We start from the raw sequence: 26,788 nt of genomic DNA, 5'->3' as shown, positions 1-26,788 counted from the left end.
GATAAGTGGTTTGAGGGAAGCCTGTTAAAACAAGCTGAAGGTTGCTAAGGGGAAGTCGACGCGTGCGAATCACAACGCGTGAGGGGAATTCAATTACCCCTCCATCTTCAATGCATCCTGCACGCTTACATCTATCACCAATTCATCCAGACGACAAGATTGCTGTATATTTTGGTTATGGATGCTTTTAGCGCGTCAAATTCTTGCGCTTGAGTATATTAAGTAATTCATGCCAAGGATTGAGTATGGACAAACCTTTGCAATGACCAGAGATATTTGATCCCCCTTTACAATGGCAGGCCAAAAGCGCAAAGATGCGACACAACCATCAAAGCAACCATCTAAAATGTCCCGGAGGGTCGCAAACAAAATGACCAAGAAAGACAATACTTTCAACACCCAGCCCTGCAATCAACACGCGTCGGTCTTCTTCCGTCTCCCCTGCGAAATCCGCGACATCATCTATCGAGAAATCTTCGTCTTCCCCGTAACCGTCCACCTCGCCTACGTAGAAAGGACCAGAAACCGCAAATTCCGTAGCTTTCTCTGTCAGTTATCCGAAGAGGAGCAGCCCGAGAAGCGCCCGCAACTTCTCTGCCCACGATGTCGAGTCAACCACCACCGCTGCTCACCGCGGAAGGGCAGGTCTGATGATGTCGAGGAGCGCCCCTCGTCGGAGACTCAAACCCAAGCTAGGGTTCTGGCGTTACTGCGGAGCTGTAAAAGAATGTAGGTTATGCTTCTCCTCTGTTGCTGATGCCGTAGCTGACAGGAGTAGATACGACGAGACGGTCGACATGCTCTACCGCGAAAACACATTCTACATTGAGAATCCGCGCACCCTGCTGGAACTCCCGTCGTCTTTATCCCCGGCGCGACTCAGTTCGTTCCGGCATCTGTATCTGGAATCGGCCCGGTATGGTGAGTATACCCCCGCTGACCGCTTGGATAAATGGGCAGCGGTCGTTGGTGTGCTGAAACAGCTGGGTGGACTCGAAACCCTTGTCGTTATTCTGCGGCCGATGTACGGGCTGGAATGGGAGGTTGAGGGCCTGATGAAGCCACTTGAGGCGGCTGAGCTTCCGGTGTTGAGGGTAGTGAGAGATCCCATGGTGTACATGGCTCTTGATAGTTCGGCGCCTCGTTGTAATCTTCATGCGTTGAACCAGAGGATTCCGCATCAGGGCTAAGCGGTGATCATGCAGGCTCTGGGAATGGATAGATGTCTAGGAAATCAGAGCATGCTTCTAGCTGATGGATCTCTCCGATCCCTTTTTGGATTAAACTTATATGTCTAGAAGCATAGCTACGATACATGTTATTTGACTAGACATGCCTACTCCTTTACTGTACAACTACATCTGCATCAGAAAATTAAGATAACAGGCCCAGGATATATCCAATTAGAAATTTAACTCAGTGGCCTATTCCAAGCCTAGAAGTATCCACCGCCAGAAACCAAGATTGGGGCACCGTACTTTTACTATGGTAAGACCAATCAATCTATGATGCAAACACTTGCACATCTTGAATAAAGAATGTAACCATCGAACCTTGCCGCATATTTGGTTGTATTGATTGGTGCATCGAGAGCAACCGTTGGCCATGTTCCATTCCAGTCTCCACTGCGGATGCCCACGGAAGCATCTTCCATATTTCCACTCCCCGTTCCATTCCCAGATTCCATTCCCGCTGGTAATGATGATCTGGTTTCTGGGGATTTCCAGGTTCTGATTCATGATTCATGGATTTGTTAGCAAGATACCTCTGCTGAGACATTGGTGGGCATCACGGTATTAGGGCTAGCGAATAGAATGTTCCATGTCGACTCTCTGAGTCAGTCTTGCAGTAATTCAATGCTTCGCGCCTGTTGGTAACAGGTTTCAAATCGACTAAGCTTGGCCTGGTCTGAGAGGGACGAATTGACTTTTACTGGAACGTATCTGTTCCCCCCTCTAGACCTTATAGCCAGCAGCCAACTTAGCTACAGACACTCATTCTCACATGTGCCTTTATGATTGAATGCAACCGCAGTGGACCGGCCTAGTGCCAACTATGATAGGCCATTGAGAATCGCCAGGATTTCAAAGCTGCAAAGCTGTAAGTGGGTATTGGACGTCATAATCCTCTAATCGTTTGATTTTGCGTTGATACCCAAATCGATGATTAAGAGCGAAGATCAGGGGAAATCATTTATTAGGACAGTACTTGCTTTTACCAAAATTATCGCTTTCATCGCTTTGAGCGCTTGATTTTATCTGTAGAAACTGCTTCTACCAAGCCATGAGGTCAGGAATCGGTCGAAAACGCCCCTCACACGCCGACGATCCCTGCCAAGCGACCCATGGGGCCCGGAGACGGATCAGCAGGGCCTGCGACCGGTGCCGTGCACAAAAAGCTAGAGTAAGCATTTCGTTTTTGTGATGAGGTGCAAGAGCTGACTTTCCAGTGCGATGGAGGAAAACCGTGCATTCGCTGCGGGGACAACATCCCTTGCGTCTATCAGGAGAAGAAACAATTGCGACGGAAGTATCCCGCTGGGTAGGTCGTCTACCTCGTTGTTGGATGAAACTGACAAAAAAGATATGTGGATATGTTAGAGGAGCACCAGACGTATCTGATCACCGGTTTGAGGAAGTTATACGAATGCATTCAGCAGGATGCCAAACTCCCAGAGGTCGATCGCGATGGCAATAACCGACCGATTGTGCACGAACTGCTCGATAAACTGGGTATCTTCGAAGAACCGATCAAAGAGCATAGGTCCTCAATAACTGGAAGCGCAGCGGAGACCGAACCGTCTCTGGGTGGGCTTCAAGGAAACGATATCCTCGGTGGAGGGATTGGGACAACCAGGTTGCCAGGGACGTCTGGGCCCTGGTCATCTACTCAAGAGGTTAAACCCTCTCTTGCTTCGAATTCGACTGCCGCGGTGAATCTCCCTCGCGCTTTGACTCTACCAAATCATATCCCTCTCAATACTAGGATGGCACAACTGCGGTTCTCCCGCTCGTGCCACGATCAAGCCAGCCCAGTGGGATTCAATCGCCATCAACGGCCGGTCGATCTCAGCAATGGATTCTATAGGTGGTCCTTTGACTTTTCCGACTTTTTGGCTGTCTCGAGTCGGGAATGATTGCGATGATGCCATACTGAGGTGGCGTCAGAGCGCTGCGATCATCGAGTAGCAGAACGACCGCAGCCGACTCTATAACTTGATGGCTTTGACTCAAAGGTACGGAATATGCAGTATCCAATCTACTGGAGAGTAAAACTGGAATCCATTGATAATGAATACTAAATCAGTTAAGGTATCAAGCGAACGAGTTAAGCATCTAAAGACTATCCACATGCACAAAGTGCAATATATCCCATCATCTACAGCCTGCAACCAAACCTACATCGCTCTTCACATGGCCAAGGAAGACAGCTTACGGCTCCGTCAGACCCTTTTCCCACTCATAAAACTTCGGCAACGGCTGAAGCTTCTGCCGAAGAATCCAAACCCGAAAATGCCAGACGGCGTTCCTAATCTGATACACAGCGTGCTTCCTCGTCGGCACGGAAAAGACCTGGTCCAGTTCCTCCAACGTAAGAGCTGCAACAGTCAGCATTAGCATTCGTACGAGTGACAGGTGATCCAAACCCACCCTTCGTTTCGGGAACAAAAAGCAAGATCAACACCCAGCCGACCAAACACCACGCCGCGTACCACCCAAACGCACCCTGCGGCTTAAACGCATCCAGCAGCATCGGCCACGTAAACGAGAGAATGAAGTTGAAACACCACGTCGTCGCCGTCGCCCACGACATCCCCACCTCACGCACGTGCAGGGGGAACGCTTCCGCCGAGTACGTGAACGGCACGGGACCCTCGCCGGGCGAGTAGAACACCTCGAACAGATACATCCCTGTCGTGACCATCGCGACGCGCTTCTTGCTGAAGGGGTCGTCTGGTTCGATCCAGAAGGAGAAGCCGGACCAGAAGAGGCAGATGGCGAGGAGGGGGAACGTGAAGAGGAGGAGGTTGCGGCGGCCCCAGGTGTCGATTGTGAAGAAGGCGGGGAGGGCGAAGACCCAGTTGAGGATGCCGGTGCCCATGGATGCGAGGAGGGCTTCTTGGATGCTGTAGCCGGATTCGACGAAGATGGTGGTTGAGTAGTAGGCGATTACGTTGACGCCGCAGAACTGTTGAATTAGCCAAGTGCCGTCAAGATGAATTGAATATATGCTGAAGTACTTACCTGCTGCATGAACATGACGATCCAGCTAGCCAGCGTAGCCCGACGATTGCGAGGAATCGTAAACAGCTCAATAAACATGGTGAAAAAGTTCTTGCCCTTGTTCACTTTCCTCTCGAGCTCCACTCCTACATATGCGTAGTACAGATCCCGGGCAGCTTGTAGGTCGCTCGGCCGGAGGGTTCGGAATGCAGCAAACGCCTTGTCAATCTTGTTGTGTTCGATCAACCATCGAGGAGACTCGGGACAGAAGTAGACTTGCGCGCAGACAATCAGCGGGAGGACAACAGTTGAACCCAGCATGAGGCGCCAGGAGAGGTCGTCGGACAACCCCATAAATGCGACACCCATGATATTCCCCAGCATGATACCGAACGCTGTCCACATCTGCCACATCATGACCAGAGCGCCTCGGATCGGGGCTGGTGAGCATTCTGCTGCGTAGACGGGTACAGTTGATGACTTGGAACCGATCCCGAGACCCAGCACGAAGCGAGCGATGAAGAGATTGACCCAGGAGTTGGCGACTCCTTCCCAAATCGAGGCGACGGCGGCGATGAAGCAGGACAGGAAGATTGTACCTCGTCGGGCGAAATAGCGGTTCAGAGGTTCGGTAAGCCAGCATCCCAGAATGGCGCAGGCTAGGTACGGTGCGCCGACGATGAGGCCGGTCAGGTATCTCTGCATGGGTTCAGAAAATCTCGAGTTTTCAGGGTGATCGGGGTTTGTGATGTTGAACTGCTTCAGGTAGATGGCTTGGGCGCCATTGTTGACCGTTTCATCCATGCCTTGGACAGCTGCGGCCAGCGAGCACATGGCTAAGGTAGGTCAGCTCTGCCTTGAGTACTCTGCTATCGTTTGGGGGATACTTACAAGCCATAAAGTAAAGCTGCCATGGCTGGGACCATTTGTGTGTAGACTCCCGGCGAAGAATGGCCTTCTCGTCCTCGTGCAGCTCCGGCAAATCCAGAGCACCAGCGGGGTTCTGCGAAATGAGGGCTCCTTTGCGAAATGCGTCGATGTGGTCCATCAAACCGTATTTCTGACAGAATTCCTCCACATTCTGCAGCAGTTTGTCCCGAGGGACGTTGGCGAGGGGATTCTCAAATACCGCATTCAGCCTATTGGGCGATCGGCCTTCGAGATCGAAAATGTCCTTTCGCTGAGGCGTATTTTCTTCATGTTGGACGGTTGTGGGCTTTTCTCCTTTGGGACCAACCATCTCATCCGAGGGAGGCGAAGGCAAGTCACCTTCTTTCATGGTGTTGGCAGTAATTTGCAATATGACAATCTAGTTGAATATGGAACTGGGTCTACAGTGTCTTCTCTCCTAGCCGTAGCCGAGTCGGCCAAGGTATATAACCTGGGGTAATCGGGCACACTGTCTCCACTGGATCAGTTGTGGGGATTGTTCCAGTCTTATAACCTCTGGGGAAGATTGTTTGAAATATGGGTGATGTCTCCATGAGGGCTGATTGACTCGCTGACGGAGACGCCTATTGGACGGTCAGTCAACTGATGAGGCATATTCTACTACAGTTCCAACGCCAGAGGAGATACTTGACAGCCTATTGGCACACCACTGCTATACTATAGACAATCCCGGAAATATAGTCGACCGTTGTCTCCGACTGGGCCGTCCTGGCCACAGAAAGCCGGGTATGCTGTCATACTCCCAGGGGTTCCCTGTTCTATGAGACAGGTTGCTTTGAGTTCAGATCGACCACGGACGAAGTGTAGCCGAGTAGCCGGGCGCAAGCGAATCGGAGACGGCATCTTCGCGGCGTGGGATGAGATCAGTGGCTGGAGGGACATTCGCTAGGCTATCACTTGACACCTGTCTCTGCCAATAAATTGCACTTGTCGGACATGTGGGGAGAGTCTTGCGCCCATGCGGGGGTTGAAGCCACCCGTCATTAGCACTTGGGCTTACTCTTAGTGGCTACGGGTCACTATGTAGAGAGGCACTTGTGGAGGCGCTGGAGTGGATCCTATCGCGGCCAAAACGCCTCCCGTGCGCCAATCCGCCTCAAGCATAACCAAGGTACCTCATGCAGTCTTGACTGCCTTGTCATGCATTGGCATTATCAGCTGTAGATGGTATGTAGAACACACTTTCTATTTTGGTCTTAGTCATGAATTATGTTGATTGATCTGGTTGCCCAACATAAGCCATGTCGCTGTGCCAAGAAGCCATGATGCCATCGCTAAAGGTGATAACATGTGCTGACTGCATGCACTCACTGCTCTTGAGTCAAGTATGTCTCAGGCTGTAGCAGACTAATGCTCATACAGCTGGGATTAGAATTATGAAAAATGATAACAATATCTCTGTCCCGCCCTATACATACCCATCCATGAATTGGTGGTCAGCATTTAGGCTGTCAATGAGTGAGGCTGCCACACACCTCAATGGGTTGAGCCCAAGGCTCTTATAATTTGTAGTAATTTCTATTATCTTCTTAGGCGATAACAGATAACATCCTGTTTGATGGGGTCAGCGTTGTTGTCGCTCGATCGCAGGGGGTATAATTGCCGGAATATATAATTACGAGAGGCACTAAGCTTTCCGACTCAGATTAGCAACGAGCAAGGACAACCGTTACAGACGTTTACTGTCAATTTGGAGATAAATATGAACATATAAGCCCAGGGAAAGTATCCCTGCCTCTCTATTCTTCTTAATACGAATACGTCCAAAGAGAGATGGGAATCCGCGGAGGCTGCGGAGTGGTCACATGACCAATAACATGGGTTGTTCGAGCGCATGGAAAGAAATCAATGAGAGCAGAGCAAATAGTTAAAATAGGAATCTATCTGGAAGATTTTGATCAAAAACGTTCTTGACTACACTGAATCAGGGGGAATAGCCACGCGACTTGAATCTCAAACACAAAGATCTTGTGATTTCCAAGCTGCGTGCATCGCCATCAACAGATCCGTCCTCCGTCCTTCCCTCGTTGTCGCACAATCATCCGTGTTCCATCTCAGCATGCTGTATCCTGCATGTCAGTTCCACTGAAGAGGGTTTCTTGCATCAAGCGTGACAGCAGCTCTGCTATTATGGAAGCTAAACCCATCATATTGGACGCAATACGCCATCACGCGCAGCAAATTCCATTGGCTCAACGAAGAGAACAAGGCTGAAATGATGCTGTGATGCTGCAGCTGATGCCAAGCCCAGCCTCGCACCCTCAAGCTGACTTACCCCTCTTCAACATCCCGTCACACCGATTCAGGGTTTTCGGAAATGAGTTTTGTGCACAAATTGCTCTTTGACATTCATTGTGGCCATGCATGGATCGCGATCGCACTATGACTATACCGTGGCATGGATCAGCGCGCTGCCGCTGGAGATGGCTGCCGCGAGGCAAATGTTCGACCAATTCCACGACCGACTGCCTCAGCCATTGACCGATACAAACACGTACATGCTGGGCAGTATCTGCGGTCATAATGTGGTTCTGGCATGTCTTCCGTCCGGTGTCTATGGTACTACTTCGGCTGCTACAGTCGTCGCTCAAATGCGCTCGACCTTCCCTAGGCTCCAATACGGGCTGCTGGTGGGGATCGGGGGAGGCGCCCCCAGCGAGAAAGTTGATATACGGCTTGGGGATGTGGTGGTTAGCAAGCCCACAGGCACCTACGGCGGAGTAGTGCAATACGACTACGGCAAAACTGTAGCTGGCGGGCTGTTTGAGCAGAGCGGAATGCTCAACAGGCCTCCGGAAATACTACTTACGGCGACGTCGAAGCTACAGGCAGAGCTCCACTATCATGAGAACCCGATATCTGACTTGCTCCTGAAACGATCCCAGGCAAATGGAGGAATCGGCTTCGGTTTCCCCTATCCAGGCCAAGGGCGCGACCTTTTGTTTGAGTCGACGTATGCCCATGTGGGTTCAGATGATGCATGCCAGAACTGTGATACCCGCCATCTGGTTCCCAGAACCGCCCGTGGATCGGACGAGCCTAAGATTCACTACGGTCTGGTTGCATCCGCAAACCAGGTTATGAAGGACGGCCCAACACGCGACATGCTGACTCGGAACCTCGATATTTTATGCTTTGAGATGGAAGCAGCTGGGCTGATGAATCATCTTCCCTCGATTGTGATTCGTGGCATTTGCGACTATTCTGACTCTCACAAACACAAGGATTGGCAGCCTTATGCAGCACTAACCGCAGCTGCTTATGGCCGTTTACTCCTATCCGCTGTCGCTATTTCGTCTCCGGAGAAGCACGATCAAGCTCTCACGACGGAGGAAAAGGAATGTTTAGAAAAGCTTTTCCTGACAGACCCTGGAGACGACCTAAATGCGCTCAAGCGTAGGAAAGGAGGTCGCGCTCCTGGGACGTGTGAATGGGTTCTGGAATCACCAGAAATTAGGCAATGGCTTGGGAAGGAGAGTCCGGCTGCAGGGCATGAATCGAATCTTTTGTGGCTTCACGGCAATCCAGGAAAAGGCAAATCAACGATGGCTATCACCCTCGCGGAAAAGCTGCCTGAAGACCCCTTATTTGCACGTGAAGATGCCATCCTTGCCTACTTCTTTTGCGACTCCAGTTCTGAAAAGCACAGAACTGCTACGGCTATCTTGCGTGGCTTGCTGTATCAAATAATACAGAATCGTCCATCATCACTGGGATCCCTTGTATCAAAGTACCGAGGTTACAAGGATAAGCTATTCTCCTCTTTCGATGCTTTGTGGTCAGTCTTGATGGAAATTGGCAATAGCAGCGGATTGAAACTTTACTGTATCATTGATGCCATGGACGAATGCGACGATGAAGCGCTGGAATCTCTGCTGATACAGCTGAACCAAAGCTTTCAACCCGGTGATTCCCAATACAGTCAATGTGGAATTCACGTCTTGATAACAAGCCGTCCGTATGAAGAAATCAGAGTACATTTGGATGAGCTGCCAAATCAAGATATTGCCTCTTATCCTCAGGTCTGCAACGATCTTGCAATTTTCATCGAACAGAAGGTCGAAGAATTGAGCATGAAAAAGCACTACTCTGCGAATGTTCGCCGCAATGTTGCCGCAATCTTGAATGACAAGGCCGAGGGAACATTCCTGTGGGCTGGCTTGGCATGTGGTGAATTAATCAGAGTTCGGTCGAGGGACGCAGTTGCGACACTAGAGAAATTACCGAGTGGCCTTAGTTCAATGTACCAAAAGATGCTTGACATTGCTGTTGAAGATCGCCAAGAGGACAAAAGCATGATCATCCAGTTATTGACGATCATTGTGATTGCCCGTCGCCCATTGACTCTGTTACAACTAGCGGAAGCTTGCAATCTCTATGGAGCCGATGACCCGGAGGACCGAGTCGCATATGTTCGTGAGGATGTGTTCGACTGTCGCCTACTGGTTGTTATCCACGACGACAGGGTGATGCTCCTCCACAAATCCGTCAAGGACTTCTTAACTCATTCTCAAGATGTCCGTGTCATCAATGAGCAGCTAGCTCACGCGGAATTCGTTAGTCGTTGCATTGACGTCCTGACGCAGGAATTGGATGTTGAAAGATCGGTAATGTCTTCGGTCTTGGAGAATCCTACGGGCGACCGTCCGTTCTTCCTTTATTGCGTGCAATACTGGCCTGAGCATGCTCATTTGGCAGGAGCCGAATTCAAAATTCAGGAACGCCACGTCGCCTTCTTCGAACTAGACTCTCCAGCACGAGAGAGATGGTTAAACCTTTTTCGACTATTCGATCCGTCCATTGACTCCGTTCCATTCATGTTCTCCATTTTCCACGTGGCGGCGAGATGGGGTATTCCTGCCCTCATTTCCCATGCGCTTTCAACGCAGATTCCGTGCGAGCCAGGCAACACAGAAGCGGAAAGCCTCCATCTGCCGAAGGATCATCTTATCAATTCACGCTGTTCGAATGGAACCACCCCGCTCGAAGAGAGTGCTACTCAGGGCCACCTCGACGTATTCGGCGTTCTGCTGGATTTGGCCGATGGCCAAATGCTCCTCGATGAAGCCATCGCCGCGGCAATTCGTAATCGGCGCAGAGGAGCGGGTCTCATCAAGCTTCTCATTGACAGAGGAAGACTACAAGCTATGCCTGAGTCAGGTAGGATGATAGCTTCCACCGAAACCTGGGATTTCCTGCTGGATTACTTTGGTCTCGAATTCCCTGTTTCTGAACAAATGCTTCAAGAACTTTGCTATAGTGAAAATGGCACCGATGTGTTGAGCGCAATATCGAGAAAGCTGCAACGGCAATTACCAGTCACCGAGGAAGTTCTTATGCTCGGAGGCTTACACAGAGACGCAAGATTTGTGGAGTTACTGCTGAATGACGTCGAAAAAAGGATTCCAATCAGTGAAGACTTCATCTTTTTCGCTTTGCTGAATAGGAAGCATGCATTAGGTATAATTGACCTTGTGCTGGCTCATTGGCAGAGGGGCTCGCTAGCCTTGGAGTGCCCAGAAGAAGACCCCGTCCTGCTAATCATGCAACAGCTGCAGAAGCCCGCTGTCCTGCCGGAGAAGGTAGCAAACGTCTTGCGCATGATTCAGCACAGGGGCTTCAAACTTTCGCCCTCGACGGCCCTCGTAAAACTGGTGGCGAAAACCGGAGACGTTGATCTTTACAAGGAAGTTCTGCGAAATTGGGAGACGGTGAACTTGATAGATGAGAGCAACCTGCTTTACATGGCAGAGCGAATGCCTGCAGAGATGTTTGACTTCTTCTTGGACACCCTGGGCGGTGAGCTTCCTATCAGCGCTCGCGTCGTTGAGGCTGCGGCTGCGAATTTGGAACATGGATGGCAGATAATTCAGAAACTGTTCAAGATCTCAGATGGTAACCTTCCTGTCTCTGCCTTCACTTTTAGCCGTGCAGCAGAGATGGCAGAAACGCAGCTGCATGGCAGTCAAACCCTCAGTTTCCTGCTCCAGCATTTCAAAGACCGCATTCCGGCCTCACCAAGCGTCGTTAGATTTGCTGCTCAATTGGGTAGAGAGGGATACCCTTTCATTGAAGCAATACTCGATCGCTTAGAAAACAATGGGTTGACTGCAGACGCCGACTTGATCCCCACTGTCATATACAATGGCAGTGTAGAGCTACTGTTGTTTATACTGGATCGAACTGACAGCTCACTCCCAATCACCGAGGAAACACTTGCTTTGGCTACCGGTAATCATAGGGACAGCGTACGAATGGTTAGACTATTAGCGCGGCGTGCTTGCGGGCGATTGCCCTGGCATGAAGAAGCGTTCAGACGATGCGATAAAGTCAATATTTGTCCGATCTTCACCGAATGGTTGAATGAAGGCACCTTCACACATGAGATGATCCACGCCGCAGCGATCTGCATAGCCCGGACGCCTATTACACTGAGAGACCCTCTGCAGCAGACTCTTATCGGTTATTGGAAGCGAGTCGACTTCGCCGAAGATATTGCCCGAATACTCATTCAAAACAATAATATGAAAATTTTAACAAATCTGCTAACTCTGTACGGCGGCGTCTCGCTCATCGACAAGGAGACAATGCAGCTCGCAGTGAAGAAAGATTCGCCTGGGCTTCTGATCGATCTGATGATCAAACAAGGCCGGGAGGATCTCATTTTGAAGGAGGAGCTTGTCGAAGCCTCTGCTTGGGGTTTCAGCGCGAGGAATGAGGGCATAACCTTCTTATTGGAGCAGTACGGCGAGAAGACCCCTCTTTCAGAACAAACACTTGTCTTTCTGTTGCTCAATTTCTCCAACAGAAATCGTACTGTGGCGCGCTTCCTCGAGGGCCTACCGGATGCAATTTTAAGGTCGCCGACGATGCTCAAAGCTGCCGCTGCAGGGACTAATCGGCAAATTGTCGGAAGGATTCTTGAGTCTTATCCGTTCGAGATCACGGACGAGATCGTTGAATCAGCAATAGGGCATTCTTCAGATGCCGAAGGTATCTTTTGCATGCTTCTTTCCAGAAGCGGAGGTCACATTACTGAGAGAATGATTCAGCTTGCGTGCAAAAGAGGGGTTGAGATCCTTCCATTTTTTCTTGACGAGACCATAGACAGGATTCCAATTAGCACCGACACACTATTTGCCGCTTTGTATGGTTCATCAGTGGAAACGCTACTCAGATATCCCATCAATGTGAACCAGATTACGGACGAGTTTCTGGTAATGGCAGCAAGTTGTTGGGAGCCTGAACGGCTGTTTTCCCTTATATTGGAGCGATTCGGAGATCAGATAAAAATCACCGAAACGATTGTCGCAGCCACGATCCAAACTTCTCGTAACGATCTATTCATTGCAAAGTTACTGAGCCGTCTCGATAGCGCGACGCCTCTCACCGAGGCGGTGCTAGTCGCCGCGGCAAAAAGTGAGCTGCCAACACCTGAGGTCATTGAGCTTTTCAACCGTCTTCTGAGCATGATTGGAGATGACAAGGTCATTACAGAAGCGACACTTGTTGCCGCGGCCGGCAATGGATGGAATGGTGGCGCACAGATAATACAGCTGCTACTCAGTCGTAGGAGTGATTTCGAGGTTACAGAATCAATGAGCAAGGCAGCAGTGTTCAAATCCGACTCAGTCCTCCGCGACGTACCAACCGGTACCGACGCAATGGAAGTCCTCCTGGATCTGAAAGGAGACACAGTCCCTATCACCGAGGAGGTTCTGCTGGCGGCCACTCGGAACCTTTGGGATAGGTACAGCATTTTCGCTTTATTAGTAAGGGAAAGGTTCGACTCGGTGCGCGCTTGTCTCACCCAGAGACTGTTGCTTACTATCGCGGCGAGTGGGGATATGAAGATTCTGTCACTCTTGGAAAGGAGGTTTGAAATCCCAATCACGAATGAGCTGCGCTCAATTTGTCGGTTGTACATTGGCGCCCGCGATGGCGACAGTCGGGCTGTACGGACCCTTCTTCGTCAAGGATGCCCACCAGATACACGAAACGCCAGAGGGGAAACCCCCCTTTGGATGGCAGCAGACGGTCAGCATGATTTGATCGTCAGAGACCTCCTGGTAACAAAAGCGGTAGACGTTGATGCTGTTCCCATGACCGGAGACCCGCCACTTATCAAAGCAGTGGAAAGTTACAATGTTCCTATAGTACGCCTTTTACTGGCTGCAGGTGCAAATCCGAACCTGGCCGGCAAGGACGGAAAGACAGCCTATACTTTAGCAAAGGAGAATTCGTACTTGCGTATGATGGCTATCATGGAAGAATACGGGGCCAAGTGAAACAAACAAATAATAATTTGGCACGTCCGCCGTTGGAAAGAATGGAAATATGAAGTGAATACCTCCTCAACAGCAATGTACCAAGAGTTCCCACCATTCAACCACTCTTAATACGTGGTATCAATCCAGCTGTTCCAGCCGCTGCCAAGGACCGTGTTCATGCTAACAGCACCAGAGATGGAAGACTCATACTCTCTCTTCGAGGTATCCGCTCCAGCACCCTTGTTATTGTACTCATAGTAGAGCGGTGTCGCGCCCTCAGCCATGGTGGTCCAGCCCTTGGGGTTGATGATGTTCGACAACTGGGAATTCTGGTAGATGACACGGGCAAGCACACGCCATGGACGACCGAGGTAGACCTTGCCGGTAAGATCGACTCCGGACTTCCCGTAGATGTTGCAGTGGTCGAACGCGTACCAGGTGGTCTCGGCCGACGTCGTGCGCGACATGGCGGTGATGTAGCCGGCACCGACGGACATGATGTCGCATTCGCCGAACCAGGCCGAGGCGTCACCGAAGATGTAGTCCGTGGCTCCTGGAGGGCATTAGCTTATGCAGGTGGGCGTGAATGGGCGTGGATGGAGGGTGGAAAAGACTTACCCTCGATGTAGCAGTTGGAGTAGTATTGATGACCGGCTTTGGCGTAGAGAGTATCCTGATAGCCGACGAAACTGCATCCGTAGAAGCCAAGCTTGTCGGCACTGGCGACGAGCCTATCATATCTTGTCAGTTACTTTCAATGGGGGTTTCTGGGGGAGACAACGTACGCTACAGCCTGCGAGCCCTTGCCATAGCCATTGATAACATTGATGTTATACATCTTGAATCCGTCCGACCTGACGTTGACCGTGGCACTCTTATCCAGCGTTCCCGCCTGAGGAGAGGAAATGGTATGGGTGATAGTAACCTTGTTCTTCTTGTAAGAGCTCGTGTCGGTCGTCTCACCGTACATGGTGAGCTTTCCCTTGTAGCTGATGGTGAGCTGCTCCTTGTACGTGCCGGCACTAATGAAGATGCAGGCGTCGGATGTGGAGGTGCCGAGAGCGTTCAACGCAGCGCCGATGGTTGAGTACTTGCCCGACGAGCCGACAGTGAGGCATCCGGCCGGGGCTTTACTGCGATCAGACCGTCCTTCGATGGGACTTGCGGAAGCCATGAGGCCAAAGCCAAGAAGGCTGAGGAGGAGTGAGGGAAGATGCATTCTAGAGTATCGAGTCTGGATATCCTGAATGCCTTGAGAAACGTGGAAACGATTGTTGATCTCCAGGAGATGTCAAGGGCGATGGTCTTCTTAAATAAATTAAATCTTGTAGTATATTACAAAACTCGACCTGGAGAAATTATATGGCGCGCCCCTTGAGACAATTTCTCCGTAGTCAGACCCGAGCTGTTTCATATTTTCCATGAATGGCTTGGCCAATCAACCCTACCTCCAATTCTTCAGAACCCTGAGGATCCCCAGGATGCGCGGATCCCCCGGGTGCATACTAAAAGAAGCCAAGTTGGCATTTATTGATTTGTTTAACAGGGTTCTCCGCAATCTCCCCGTTTTTCCATCGCGCTGATAATCCCGCTATTCAGGATGGAACAGACTGATCCTGCACCGCGGGAAATACGGATAGTAGCCAGATAAATTTAGTCTATCTGGTTTGGGGTGCGGGTGCGCTAGTTTGACTTAGATTTTTTCCTCGAATGGCGCTGAATATACATTAATTTACATGTCACGTTCCCCAGACGTCTGCAGTTTAAACGGGGGTTGCGTCCTTCGACGATTGCACATTCAGCCAAAATCATAAAGTTAAATTACGAATGCTTCCAGTCCCGTGTGTCTTCAGTTCTCTGTCTGAACAATTTAGCCGCCTCGTACAAGGCAGTATATATATATGTGTGCGAACTCTCGTCGCCATGTCGGATATCCCTCATTGTAGAAGCAATTGGACAAGATGTCGTATTATCGCAGTCTCGCTCTTCTCTCTCTCTTGAGCCTAAGCAGCGCTGCTCCCTCGCAGGTTGAGCGCTCTCCTGATGCAGTAATCCAGCCTCGCGCTGTCTGCACCCCCACGGCTGGTGGAAGTTCTTCGATCGACGATGTACCAGCCATCAGGAAGGCCATTTCCTCGTGCGGCAATGGAGGCACGATAGTATTTCCCGCTGGGTCGACCTACTACTTGAACAGTGTGCTGGATCTTACTGGGTGCTCGAACTGTGATATTCAAGTCGAAGGTCTACTCAAGTTCAGTGGCTCGACCGAGTACTGGGGTGGCAAGACCGCTATGATCAATATCAATAAGATCAATGGCTTGAAGCTCCGATCTTTGACCGGGTCAGGTGTCATCGATGGCAATGGACAGAATGCGTAAGGTACATCTGACCTTTTGAAGCAGGAGCTAAACAATACTACAGATACGATCTTTTTGCCTCCAATAGCAGCTATAAACGGCCAACACTGCTCTACATCACCGGCGGTAGCAATATCGAAGTGTCCGGCCTCCGCCAGAAGAACCCCCCGAATGTGTTCAACTCGGTCAAAGGTGACGCGATGCACGTCACCTTCACGAACCTTCGCATGGACGCAACCTCTCACTCTGACAATCCCCCGAAAAATACGGACGGCTTCGACGTCGGCGCCAGCACGGATGTCACCATCTCGTCCGTCAACGTGAGCAACGACGACGATTGTGTGGCCTTGAAGCCGGGCTGCAACTACGTGACAGTGGAGAAAATCACCTGCACCGGGTCCCACGGTATCTCTGTCGGCTCACTGGGCAAAAGCAGCGCCGATACTGTGCAGAATGCCTACTTGCATCACATCACCATGATCGATTCGACCAAGGCAGCGGGTATCAAGACCTATCCGAGCGGAAACGGCCATGGCTTGTCGACTGTGAAGAACGTGACTTTCTCCGACTTTACCGTGCAGGGGTGCGACTACGCCTTCCAGATCCAGAGCTGCTATGGCGAAAGCGCCTCCTACTGCGCGAGCCACCCTGGCAATGCCATTCTGCAGGATATCATCGTGAAGGGGTTCTCGGGAACCACGAGTAGCAAGGACGACCCGGTTGTCGCAAATCTGAATTGCGGCGCCAGTGGCACTTGCGGCGTTAGTATCAGTGATTTTAAGGTCAAGGCGCCATCTGGAAAGGCGACGGTTCTGTGTGCCAACACGCCTTCAAGCCTGGGTGTGACCTGCACCTCAGGTGCTTCGGGTTAATTTTGGCAGATGATTGTTCCTCGAGAGAGAGAACTGTATGAATGTGGGTTGTTGAGCTTCTATGATCGACCTGCTTTTGATGTGTAAGGCTGCAGACTGGCCAGCCACTCTCTTATATTTGTCGAATGCGTATTGTTTTGGCTCTCTGCCTTGCCTTCTCTGCTACGATTGATTCTCGCTTGGCTGTATGACTATAGATGGATATTTATCCAGGCCAATGACTGTACTGTCTACCCCTTTCTTCCTGTAGGCATGCTCTGAGCTCTATGCGATTTGTCCGGAGCAAAAGACTCCGATAGCATAACGCGAATACTCCGCTCATGAAGGCAAATTGTTTCATAGCAAACTGGTATTCTGGCTGAGCATAAGACCAGGATTCGAGAACATGCAGCCTGTTAGATCATTAAGGCACCGTTCTGATCTTAATTATAATATAGGTGCGCTGAGAACAATTTGCAATGTCCCCGTCTCACAACCCGCTCCCATCTCGACAACAGTACAAGAGAAGGAGCAAAGTCGTAGTCGAAAGCGACTATTTATACGCAAGTCACCCTAGAGCACTCGCGCATCACTCCATCGCTAGTCGCTCCTTTCATTCACCGAGTCTTCCGACTCCAATCTAGTCCACCGAGGCGTGGGATGTACCCACGAGGTGGCAAACGGCAGGGCGGAAGGATCAGACAAGTGAGGCGTAGGAATGCCGATTCGGGCCGGGTGCCTCTCATTCGATCTCACCGCCGGGATGGAGGATACCAGAGTAGTAAGCACGATGACTCGGGATCCCGGACTCGGCTTTGTTGCATCACTCCGTGCGACTTGTCCCTGTTGTCGGTCGGTGTGGAGGCTTGGATCGTCATGGGCCCATGGATGGGTCGATCTCGGGCGAGTTCCGAAACTATGAAGTTGCCCTGGCGGGCTACGTTTCGACTGGGATTCCTTTGTATACTTTAATATCATGGATATGAACTTTGCTACTGTTAGAATGCCCCTTGATTGTTTAGTTCAAAAGAGGCGAGTATACACTGAGTATGGCGTGAGGTGATGGTTGTGGTCTGAGATTCAGCGAGGCCAAGTTTCTCCGAAGTTTACACAGATGAAAAATCTTCAGTGACCCACAGCAGTTGGAGTACAGTAGTCTGCTGACTCTGCTCATCACTAAGGAAAGATTACGCCTCATTCGAGAGAACTGCAGTTGGAGACAAACCTGATGCCATGGCCGGACTCCGTAACCTCCCGAGACAGCCATTTGCTGCCGGAGATAGGGCACTATGGAGCACAAACCATGCATTGACTGGCTCTGTCACTGTAGAAGTAGCTCACCGCATGATTTATGCAGCTGATGACGAAGCACACTGGCTTTCCATATTTAAGCAAGCGGTCCCAGAATTAGCCTTCACGGAAACCATCCACACTTCCCCATACTCCCGCCATGGACAAGATAGACAAGACCGACAAGTCCCAGCCTGTCCAGGCGTCCCACGCCGAGAATGCCCATTCGCACCCTCAAACTCAGCAGCGTCAGCGTGGCCGTGTTGCTGGGGGAAAGTACCTGCAGGAGCTATACGATGACCACGCCTTTACTCCTAACGATGGCCCAATTCAAAAGGTCGATGTTGATATGCCGCTCACCCTGACGGAGACGATACATAACAACGGGAATCAATACATTGTACTTGACTTTGCGGAGGGAGACAAGGAGAATCCCTTCAACTGGAGTGCCAAGCGCAAGGCGTTCATCTCGCTGCTTCTCTGTCTGATGACACTGTTCATCGGTCTCGCAACCACAGCATACAGCTCAGGCATTTCCCGCATGACGGCAGAATTCGGCGTCTCCTCTGAACTAGGCCAGCTCGGCCTGTTCACATTCAACTTCACCTGTGCCCTAGCTCCGCTCTTCCTAGCCCCCTTCTGCGAACTCGCCGGTCGCCGGGTCGTCTACGTGGGCGCCTACGTCCTCTTCGCCATCATGTTCATCGGCCTCGCGCTCGGCCAGAACATCGCCACCATCATCGTCTGCCGCGCCCTGCTCGGCCTCTTCGGCTGCGTCGGCACCATTCTCGTCGGCGGCACCTTCGGCGACATGTACACGCCCAACCAGCGCGCCGTCCCCATGGCCACCTTCTCCTACGTCGCCATCCTCGGCACCGTGGGCGCCCCCATCTACGCCGGCTTCATCGGCGAGACCCTCGGCTGGCGCTGGATCGAAGGCATCCAGGGCCTCGCCAACATCCCCCTCGCCATCATCATTGCTCTCTGCCTCCGCGAAACCCGCGGCAGCGTCACCCTCGCCAAACGCGCCAAGATCCTCCGCCAGCACACCGGCGACGACCGCTACGTCACACAGAAGGACCTCGAGGCCCCGGGCCTCAAGGAAATGCTGCACAGTTCCTCCGTCAAGGCAATCCACATGCTCGTCACCGAGCCCGTCGTCCTCGCCTTCGGCCTCTGGATCTCCTTCGCCTGGTTCCTCACCTTCCTCTTCCTCTCCGTCATCCCCATCACCTTCCAGGAGAAAAAGGGTTGGAGCGAGGGCGTAGCCGGTCTACCCTATATCGCCCTCTGCGTAGGCACAACCATCGGCTTCGCGCTCAACTTCCTCCAAATCAGGAAATACCGGTCCATCGTCGCCGATCCCGCCCGCGACGCCACACCCGAAGCTCGCCTCTACGGCGCGATGCTCGGCTCGATCTGGTTGCCTATCGGACTATTCATCTACAGCTTCACGCAGTACAAGGAGCTACACTGGATCGCGCCGGTGATTGCCCTGGTCCTTATTACCATTGGGATTTTCTTTATTTTTGAAAGTTGCTACAGTTTTACGTCTGATTGTTACGGGGAGAATTCCAGCTCGGCGATTGCGGGCCAGGGGTTCATGCGGAATACGCTCGGCGCGGTATCCCCGCTCTTTGCGTCGCAGTTTTTCCATAATGTCGGGAGTCAGTATGCGGGGTTGTTGTTGGCGGTTGTGGCGACGTTGTTGACGTTTATCCCGTTTGTGTTTTATTGGTATGGGCCAACGCTGAGGGCCAGGTCGAAGCTGGCGGCTGGCATTACCGCTCCGAAACAGGAGGAGATTGAGTTGTGATCTATTCCTACTGATTATTAAGAATGAAAATGCCAAAGACTAGATTGGCTGAATAAAGACTCCGGGTATGTGCAACCGATCGACATGCTAAAGTCGGAAGGCAACTTCGTGTGCTTCAACAGATCGTATATCAACAAGGCCCAAAGTAAATTTGTACAACTTCATATATGCCATAGATCATTATTTACCGTTGCAGGCTGGTTATCCCTGCCTGAAGGACAAGTACGTTACCCACGATCCTATTCTCCGTCCGGACGAGGGCCTGCCCAACAGCACCAAGGGCCTGTCGGGCGTCGGGTCCGACCTCGTCGGGAGACGAAACGGCTGCTAAAGTCATAGTCTGGTCCAGCCCGTTATGCTGTCTTCCCACCACGACGATGTTCCCGGCTTTGGGTGTTGTCTGCGACATTTCTTCTTTCACGGCGTTAATAGTAAATTCAATTACATTCTCGTCCGCCTTTGGAATGAGACGCGTGAAGACGACGCGAGACTCGAACTCGTCCGTGAGCGAGTCTCGCATCAAGGCAAAGAAGGTGCCGTCGCTTTCAGGCTGTGTTGTTGTGGCTGTCGAAGGGCTGGTCGAGCTCTCCGCTTGGGAATCTTTGGTGTTGGCGACCGACTTTCCCGAAGGGGTTGAAAGAACATCAATGTGGAGAACCGTCGCCGTGACCTGATCGTTTTGAGCGAGCTGAAGAAGGAATTTCAGGGCAAATCGATCATCATCGCCGCCAAAGAACGGTAACACGATATGGTGCGACCGGGCGGCGGCGGTCGCACCGCCCCAGATGGAACTGCGGATGCTGAGAGCGCTGGCTGTTCGGGTGAGTTGTGGCCGCTGCTTGCCGGAGCTGCGGCTGTATATGTTCCTCTCGACGAGGACGCCAACGTTGCTCGTCGTATTAGAGAGCACACTCGAAACAAAGTCGGTGTAGGGGCCATTGACAAATCTACTCGCCTCGTCGATACCAAGACCGGTTTGGACCTCGCTCATGCCACCTGTCTCGCTCCATGGGATTAGCAGGAGATCCGCGGATTCTTCGCGAGCCATTCCCACAACAGTGTCCGCGTAGGAATACTCAGGAACGACGGAGACCCCGGCCATGATCGCAATGTCGCGCCATTGGCCGAAAGCCCGGAAGGTGTTGATAACAGGGTCCCACAGCGTGTATTCGTCGACCTCGGAGACCTTCATGACACTAGAGTCTCGATCGGTTAGTTCCATCAGTCGAACGCCATGGACTTGCAGCGCAGGCTCCGGCTGTACTTCGGTCTCGGCGCTCTCTTCCACTGCTGGTTCTGGTGATGACAGAGCTTCCTTGACCTTGGTCGGATGCAGCTTTGGGGCTTCCGGCGTGGCGGGTCGATTGGGCCCCAGCAGGGCGGCCAAGGTACAAATGCTGGAAAGCCCGTCAAGGCGCAGATAAACGAGCATCTTGCGGACTGGTGCCGTCTTGCGCTGCTCTTTCGCAGCAGCAACACTATCCTGACGCCCGTCTGGTTGAATCGGATGACCATTCCAGTCGATTTCCCCACGACGCCAGCGCTCCACCTTGATCTGATACCATTTTGGATACAAGAGACTGGTCAAAGGGGTGGTTGCAAAAGTTGTCACGAGGGCCATGACAACGAAAATGGTGAATGTGCGGGTGCTGAGGATGCGCGCTTGCAGACCAATGTTCTATCGCGGTCAGTTGTCGATTAGGGAATGAACGGAGAAAGCACTTACCAAAACAATCAGCTCAACAAGGCCCTTGCAACTCATCAAAACACCAATGGAGAAACTCTCCCGCCAGAGCAGGCCACATAATCTCGAGGCTAGGGCGCCCCCTGCCACCTTGGCGAGGAAGGCAATGGCAATCACGCCGACGACATATCCCCAGACCGTGCCGGAATCGAGCAGGCCAAGATTGGTGGAGAGTCCAGAAAGAGTGAAATACAACGGGAGGAACAGGACAGCAACCAGGTCTTCAATCTTCTCGGTCAACTTGATAGCGAAACCACCCTCGTGGGGACATAACAATCCAATGATGAATCCTCCAAAGATAGCGTGAATTCCAATGACTTGAGTGAAAAATGCAGAGGCCAGAGCTAAGAGAATGGTGATTGTCACAACCGATTGACTGGGTCCTTTTTGCAAGCTTCCGGTCTTGTTAAGGAAGCGCATGAACAACGGGCGGAATACGAGGGCCAGGAAGGCGATGTAGCCGGCAGCGACTAGTAGCACCCAGAGGGCCGTGATGCCACTTCCTGCGTTAACGAGAGCGACGCAAAGGGCGAGTAAGACCCAGCCAACAACATCGTTGCCAACACCGGCAGACAGTACAATGACACCGACATTTGTTCCAAGGAGTTTTAGTTCGGTCAAGATACGGCACAAGACCGGGAAAGCCTGCTGAATGAGTAGCTGTCATCAACAGTTGGATGTCATAACGCTCACCGTGATCGCCATGGCAATGCCAATAAAGAGCAGATACGTTCCGAAATCGATATGAGCCATTCCAGGCTCCGTTCGGAACGTGTGATACAGGCCATACGAGATCGCGGAACCGAATCCGAATGGCAGAATCATCCCCGCAGCCGAGACGCTCGCCGCCACGCGCCAATTACTGATGAGAAAACGCAAGTCGGTCTCGAGGCCGACGAGGAACAGAAAAAGCACGAGACCCAGGTTGGCGACAAGAGTCAGGTTGGGAATAGATGCAGTAGGGAAGATTGCATTTGTAAACCCGGGAATCCGTCCCATTACCGATGGACCCAAGACGATACCGGCAATGACCTCTGCGATCACACGCGGCTGTCGGAGCTTGGAAAGCGGCCAGTGAATCAGGCGACATAGAATAATGATGATAGAAGCCTGGTCGATTTAATTTTGAGCTCTGCTTATCATGATGGGATACGGACCTGAATGATGAAAATAACAATGGGGTTCTTGGGGTCATAGTGGGACGGATTTCCACCTTCGAGAATGCCACCCTGCGGCGGCACGGTCGGGGAGCTGGCGACCGACGAGGTGGTGGTTACCATGGCCTTGGGGCGTGGCACTATGAGCGCCTGAATTCAGAGATTACTCGCAAATTGGATGGAATTGATGGAATGGGGATGGAAGACAGAAAAGAGAGGAACGTCGAGAGGGAACGGGTCGAGATAAGAGGATCATATTTCATGGCACTTGACTGGGATGCCTGGTGATGCCTGGAGATTCTAGATCCGGCGGCTATCTTGGCAGCTGATCCACGTGGTTAACCTGAGGCAGCGTTGAGTCTTGGCGCGGGGATAAAATGGGGAGACACATTTCACCCATGTACATTAAGAGAGATTAAGCCTACGGAATTAAATCAAGTCTCAATATCAATCTTATAATCTATGTATACAGGTTGCATCGTAGTTGTTATGAATTCATATTCATTTCTCCTCGCATTTAACGACCTTTTTGGTTCGTTTTTCATGATTTGTTGGAAGGATTCATAGGTCATTCGGCCTCTTCTCCAAGCCACAGTCTGGCTTGGGACTCCACACAATCATATGTTAATCTACCCCAGTAAACCCAATTTCTTCCCAGTGACGTCGTCAGCCATATATCTAGCATGCTACCCCGGTCTTTGTCTACATGCTTTCTATTGGCTGATGCGGTTATACACAGTATATATCAAAACACGCATGATCAGATACACACACAACTTCTGGTGACTACTGCTCATTGGTATTGCCAGGCTTATCAAACATAGCTCCACTAGATTCACGAGGCACAAATTGATCATACATCGTTTGCAGCGTGGGATGAACAACTGTATTCTGCGACAGAGAGACATTCGATTGCGGAAGTTGCAGACCATCTCGCATTGCTCGTAGGATATTGCTCCGCGGTGGTTCCGGTGAAGTAGAGAGGGAAGGCGTTACATTCATGCTGTCGGCAGGCGTTAGCGAAATGCAGCAGTAGAGGCTGTGGCAGACCTCCCATGCTCGTTGAGCAGCGAGGTCATCTGCAGCCATTGCCAGAAGCCACCCCATGGCTTTCTCTACCATCAGAGTGATTTTGGCAGCCTCCTCAACATCGAACTTGACGCAGAAATCAAGCTCGATTAATAAGATAGTCGCGGACTGCATCAGATAATGGATGATACACCACCAGGGCGATAACTGGACCAGCCAGAGCACATCGGGCGTGTCCGGTAATAGGTCCAGGATATCGCAGGCGGAGTCAACACATATCTTTGCATTCTTCCGTTGGTCCAGTGGGGGGTTTTGGACCTGACCGGGGCGAAGCCGATCGGTGCGGCAAAGAGAAGGGCGGGAAATAGTGATTTTGGTGCTATAGAAGCGAAAGGCAAGGCTCCATCGCTGCCGCTCAAATGGCTTCGACCTCTGCATCGGCCTAAACTGGAATGCATCTGGAAGACTGTTACTCCACGCATCTGCGTCTCTTACCAGGTCCACTATGGCGGCGCCGACTTCCGGCCAGGGTTCTCTAGACCCGCCTGGTGCATACAGCACGTCAATTGCTCGCCGCATGATCATCGTTATGTCAATGAAATACAAAAAGTAAAGAGAATTACTAGGCGCGGCCTCGTTGATGGTCGAAGCCAGGTAGTGTCCTACTGACGGTGCAGGTTTAGTTTGAACTTGGGAAGGGGGGTGTTTGTGCCTTCGCGACGAGAAGGCTTGCATATAGCCATATCGGACACTGTAGTCCGAGAGAAGTTGGGACGCGACAGGTCCATGAAACTGGTCCTCTTCGTAAGGAATAGGGAGAGGTGTGGTGCAGAATGTATCTGCAGCACTCGTGGGACGGCCAGTCATGATGGAGAGCGTGTTCTCCAGCGTGTATATGGACCACCAAACCCGATATCGGAGCTCTTTAGAGAAATTCGGCGTGTCCTTGCTCTCGCTGCGGAGATTAATCCCCAAAGCGATGGCGGACCTCATGGAGACACCACAGGTTCTCCATGCCCTGCAGATCGTATTAGATGAATCATTCTAGGTTTATGAGAATGGATATTTACCTATTGACGTGCCCCATTGACATGAGCCAAAACGCGCTCAAGCCTTCGGCCTGCACCTGCTGCAGGTTGGGATGATCAAAAATCTGGCCATTCGTAAAATTGAGCTTCTGAGCCCGCGAAAAATACTCCAAGGGCCCATCGGTACCTTCCATCAACGGCTCCGAAAGAAGATGTTGGAGTTTGGCGCCCAGAGCAAAGATTAAGTTCAGAATCGCAAGCCACCTTTCGGGTGGTCGCATATTTGGCCGGGAATAATATAATGCATACTGCTGCATAAATGGAATCCTACCGACAATGGGAAAAGAGGGATGAACCGCGTCAAAATAGAGGTGTATAAGTCTATCTCCAATAGTACGCGAAGGACGATCATAGGGGGCAATACTATGATCGACTAACAGATTCTGATCATCCAGAAAATAACTTACCGAGGTCAATGCCTTGGAACCGTTGCCAGGTGAAGCAGCCTTGGCCTCCGCCAAAGGAGTGGCCCTGTCTATTTCCTTCCTCAAATCACGTATCCATGAAATTTCGGAATGCGACCCTAGATAGCCGAACGCGTGTAGTTGCTGATTCCGATGGTAGTCCTCCTCCACATAGTCCACGGCAAAAGAAGGATGAGTCGGAGTGGGATGCGTCGCGCTGACTGGATCGGGGGATGGGGGCCCAGTGATCGAGCTCCTCTATTGAAAATGTCAGATCGAGAAGGCGAATGGAAAGAGACGGGGATGACTTACTCCATGCAATGTCCTTGTAATAAGCTCCGCATCTTGAACATCGACTCTGAATCGTAGGTGCTGCAGTAATTCTTCGTAGAGAGCAACTTGTTGCTCAAGTTCTTCAATTTGCCTATACAAGTCTAAGCAGAATGTTCAAGCTTGTCCCGATCTCCCACTAACCTTTCCCTACTCTCGCGTTTACTTTCCAGCGACGTGCAAGTGATGCCAAAGCTGACACAGCGAAGACATGGCCGATGTTCACTACACTTGGCTTTTTGCTCCCTGCATGCCGCACATGCCGTCCTGATGCGCCGGTGGCCGGTGGTTCTCGCAGGAGCGAGTCGCGGGATCGCAACTTTCACCGACGGTACTTCCTCAGATTGTAGCTGCTCTGTTGATGCTTTGCTAAACGAGGAATTTGACACACTCTCAGCTGGGTCAGAAAATCGCGACTGCTCGGTCCGTTGTGCATCTTCAGACTCCATAACATAATCAACAAAAAGTGTTGAAAGACTGAAGCTCTGAGCGACGGAAGTCAGAATGCTAAAACATGATTGTTATTGCTGCCATATTAGGTCAGCATTGGTGACATCAATCCTCCCCACTAACAATGGAGCTGCCGAGGCACTGATTGGCCGGAATGGAGTTCCGACCGTACTAAGACATCGCAGGAAGGGGCGGGTTCTGCATATCTGTGATTGATTTGTCCTGGTTTGCTCTGGCATGACCGCCGCGTCATAATGATGTGTGCGGGGGTCTTATTGAAAAGGAAATTGAAAAACTGCGGTGCACAGACTGTAGATCTTGAACAGCAATCATTCTTGAGCAATGTTGAATAGAGTTGACGTACCTGTACCTTTCTGATCTGTCAGCTACAGCTCCCCAGAGACCAATCAAGTCAATCTGTCGTTGGATCCGCAGTCTCACGGCGCCGACTCGGGTCCGGCCATTATATTAAGTCAAATGTCCTTGTCCCTGTGTTAAAGTACTGTGACGCAAGGGAATAGGTAGCCTTGGAGAGGTAATAGTCTGAGCATTCATTACATAGGAGTAGCAGAAAAATATGCGCTAAATGTTTATGAAACATACTATTCACAGGACATAAAATGATTAGTGATGACCGGCATTTTTAGTGCCGCGGTTTTGCCGCCAACTCTTGAACAAATTACTGGGTTCCATGGCAATGGATTCGATCTATCCAGCGCCACGGGAAATCCGTCAAGCATAGTCCCACTGTCTAGGTAAGATCTTCTGGGTCTGTCACTGGCTGAGGTCCAAGTGACGAATGGGAACGGAGTCCCTGAAACTTCTAAC

The 26,788-nt window shown here is 51.2% G+C and overlaps 9 protein-coding genes across 9 annotated transcripts; 5 read left to right on the top strand and 4 right to left on the bottom strand.

The window, feature by feature from the left end:
- Nucleotides 1-346: 346 nt before the first annotated feature.
- On the top strand, nt 347-1,190 carry ALT_9117 (uncharacterized protein; the record flags this gene model as incomplete). The annotated part of the gene is made up of 2 exons (XM_033562678.2): nt 347-729; nt 779-1,190. The coding sequence occupies 2 exons, from the start codon at nt 347-349 to the stop codon at nt 1,188-1,190; spliced, it is 795 nt and encodes a 264-aa protein (XP_033418569.2).
- Nucleotides 1,191-2,283: 1,093 nt separating this feature from the next.
- ALT_9116 (Zn(II)2Cys6 transcription factor domain-containing protein) lies at nt 2,284-3,136 on the top strand (the record flags this gene model as incomplete). The annotated part of the gene is made up of 3 exons (XM_033562679.2): nt 2,284-2,403; nt 2,450-2,541; nt 2,584-3,136. 3 exons carry the CDS (start codon nt 2,284-2,286, stop codon nt 3,134-3,136), a joined length of 765 nt encoding a protein of 254 aa, XP_033418570.2.
- Nucleotides 3,137-3,431: 295 nt separating this feature from the next.
- Nucleotides 3,432-5,502, bottom strand: ALT_9115 (sugar porter family MFS transporter; the record flags this gene model as incomplete). The annotated part of the gene is made up of 4 exons (XM_033562680.2): nt 3,432-3,598; nt 3,651-4,188; nt 4,245-5,059; nt 5,115-5,502. The coding sequence occupies 4 exons, from the start codon at nt 5,500-5,502 to the stop codon at nt 3,432-3,434; spliced, it is 1,908 nt and encodes a 635-aa protein (XP_033418571.2).
- A 2,032-nt stretch (nt 5,503-7,534) lies between these two features.
- On the top strand, nt 7,535-13,462 carry ALT_9114 (uncharacterized protein; the record flags this gene model as incomplete). Its single annotated transcript, XM_089600540.1, has 1 exon — nt 7,535-13,462. One exon carries the CDS (start codon nt 7,535-7,537, stop codon nt 13,460-13,462), a length of 5,928 nt encoding a protein of 1,975 aa, XP_089455037.1.
- A 107-nt stretch (nt 13,463-13,569) lies between these two features.
- Nucleotides 13,570-14,663, bottom strand: pmeA (putative pectin methylesterase; the record flags this gene model as incomplete). The annotated part of the gene is made up of 3 exons (XM_033562682.2): nt 13,570-13,997; nt 14,063-14,175; nt 14,230-14,663. 3 exons carry the CDS (start codon nt 14,661-14,663, stop codon nt 13,570-13,572), a joined length of 975 nt encoding a protein of 324 aa, XP_033418573.2.
- A 742-nt stretch (nt 14,664-15,405) lies between these two features.
- Nucleotides 15,406-16,673, top strand: ALT_9112 (putative extracellular exo-polygalacturonase; the record flags this gene model as incomplete). Its single annotated transcript, XM_033562683.2, has 2 exons — nt 15,406-15,818; nt 15,866-16,673. The coding sequence occupies 2 exons, from the start codon at nt 15,406-15,408 to the stop codon at nt 16,671-16,673; spliced, it is 1,221 nt and encodes a 406-aa protein (XP_033418574.2).
- Nucleotides 16,674-18,102: 1,429 nt separating this feature from the next.
- Nucleotides 18,103-19,758, top strand: ALT_9111 (MFS transporter; the record flags this gene model as incomplete). Its single annotated transcript, XM_033562684.2, has 1 exon — nt 18,103-19,758. One exon carries the CDS (start codon nt 18,103-18,105, stop codon nt 19,756-19,758), a length of 1,656 nt encoding a protein of 551 aa, XP_033418575.2.
- A 184-nt stretch (nt 19,759-19,942) lies between these two features.
- On the bottom strand, nt 19,943-22,782 carry ALT_9110 (Kha1p; the record flags this gene model as incomplete). Its single annotated transcript, XM_033562685.2, has 4 exons — nt 19,943-21,436; nt 21,485-22,147; nt 22,196-22,612; nt 22,660-22,782. The coding sequence occupies 4 exons, from the start codon at nt 22,780-22,782 to the stop codon at nt 19,943-19,945; spliced, it is 2,697 nt and encodes an 898-aa protein (XP_033418576.2).
- A 663-nt stretch (nt 22,783-23,445) lies between these two features.
- Nucleotides 23,446-25,959, bottom strand: ALT_9109 (uncharacterized protein; the record flags this gene model as incomplete). The annotated part of the gene is made up of 4 exons (XM_033562686.2): nt 23,446-24,706; nt 24,759-25,438; nt 25,493-25,604; nt 25,655-25,959. 4 exons carry the CDS (start codon nt 25,957-25,959, stop codon nt 23,446-23,448), a joined length of 2,358 nt encoding a protein of 785 aa, XP_033418577.2.
- Nucleotides 25,960-26,788: the final 829 nt, after the last annotated feature.

This window comes from Aspergillus lentulus (assembly GCF_001445615.1).
Source record: "Aspergillus lentulus DNA, contig: Alt17, strain: IFM 54703, whole genome shotgun sequence".
In the NCBI taxonomy this organism is placed as follows: Eukaryota; Fungi; Ascomycota; class Eurotiomycetes; order Eurotiales; family Aspergillaceae; genus Aspergillus; species Aspergillus lentulus.
The sequence above is the reverse complement of the archived record's forward strand: the minus strand, read 5'-3'. Positions and strand labels throughout refer to the sequence as shown.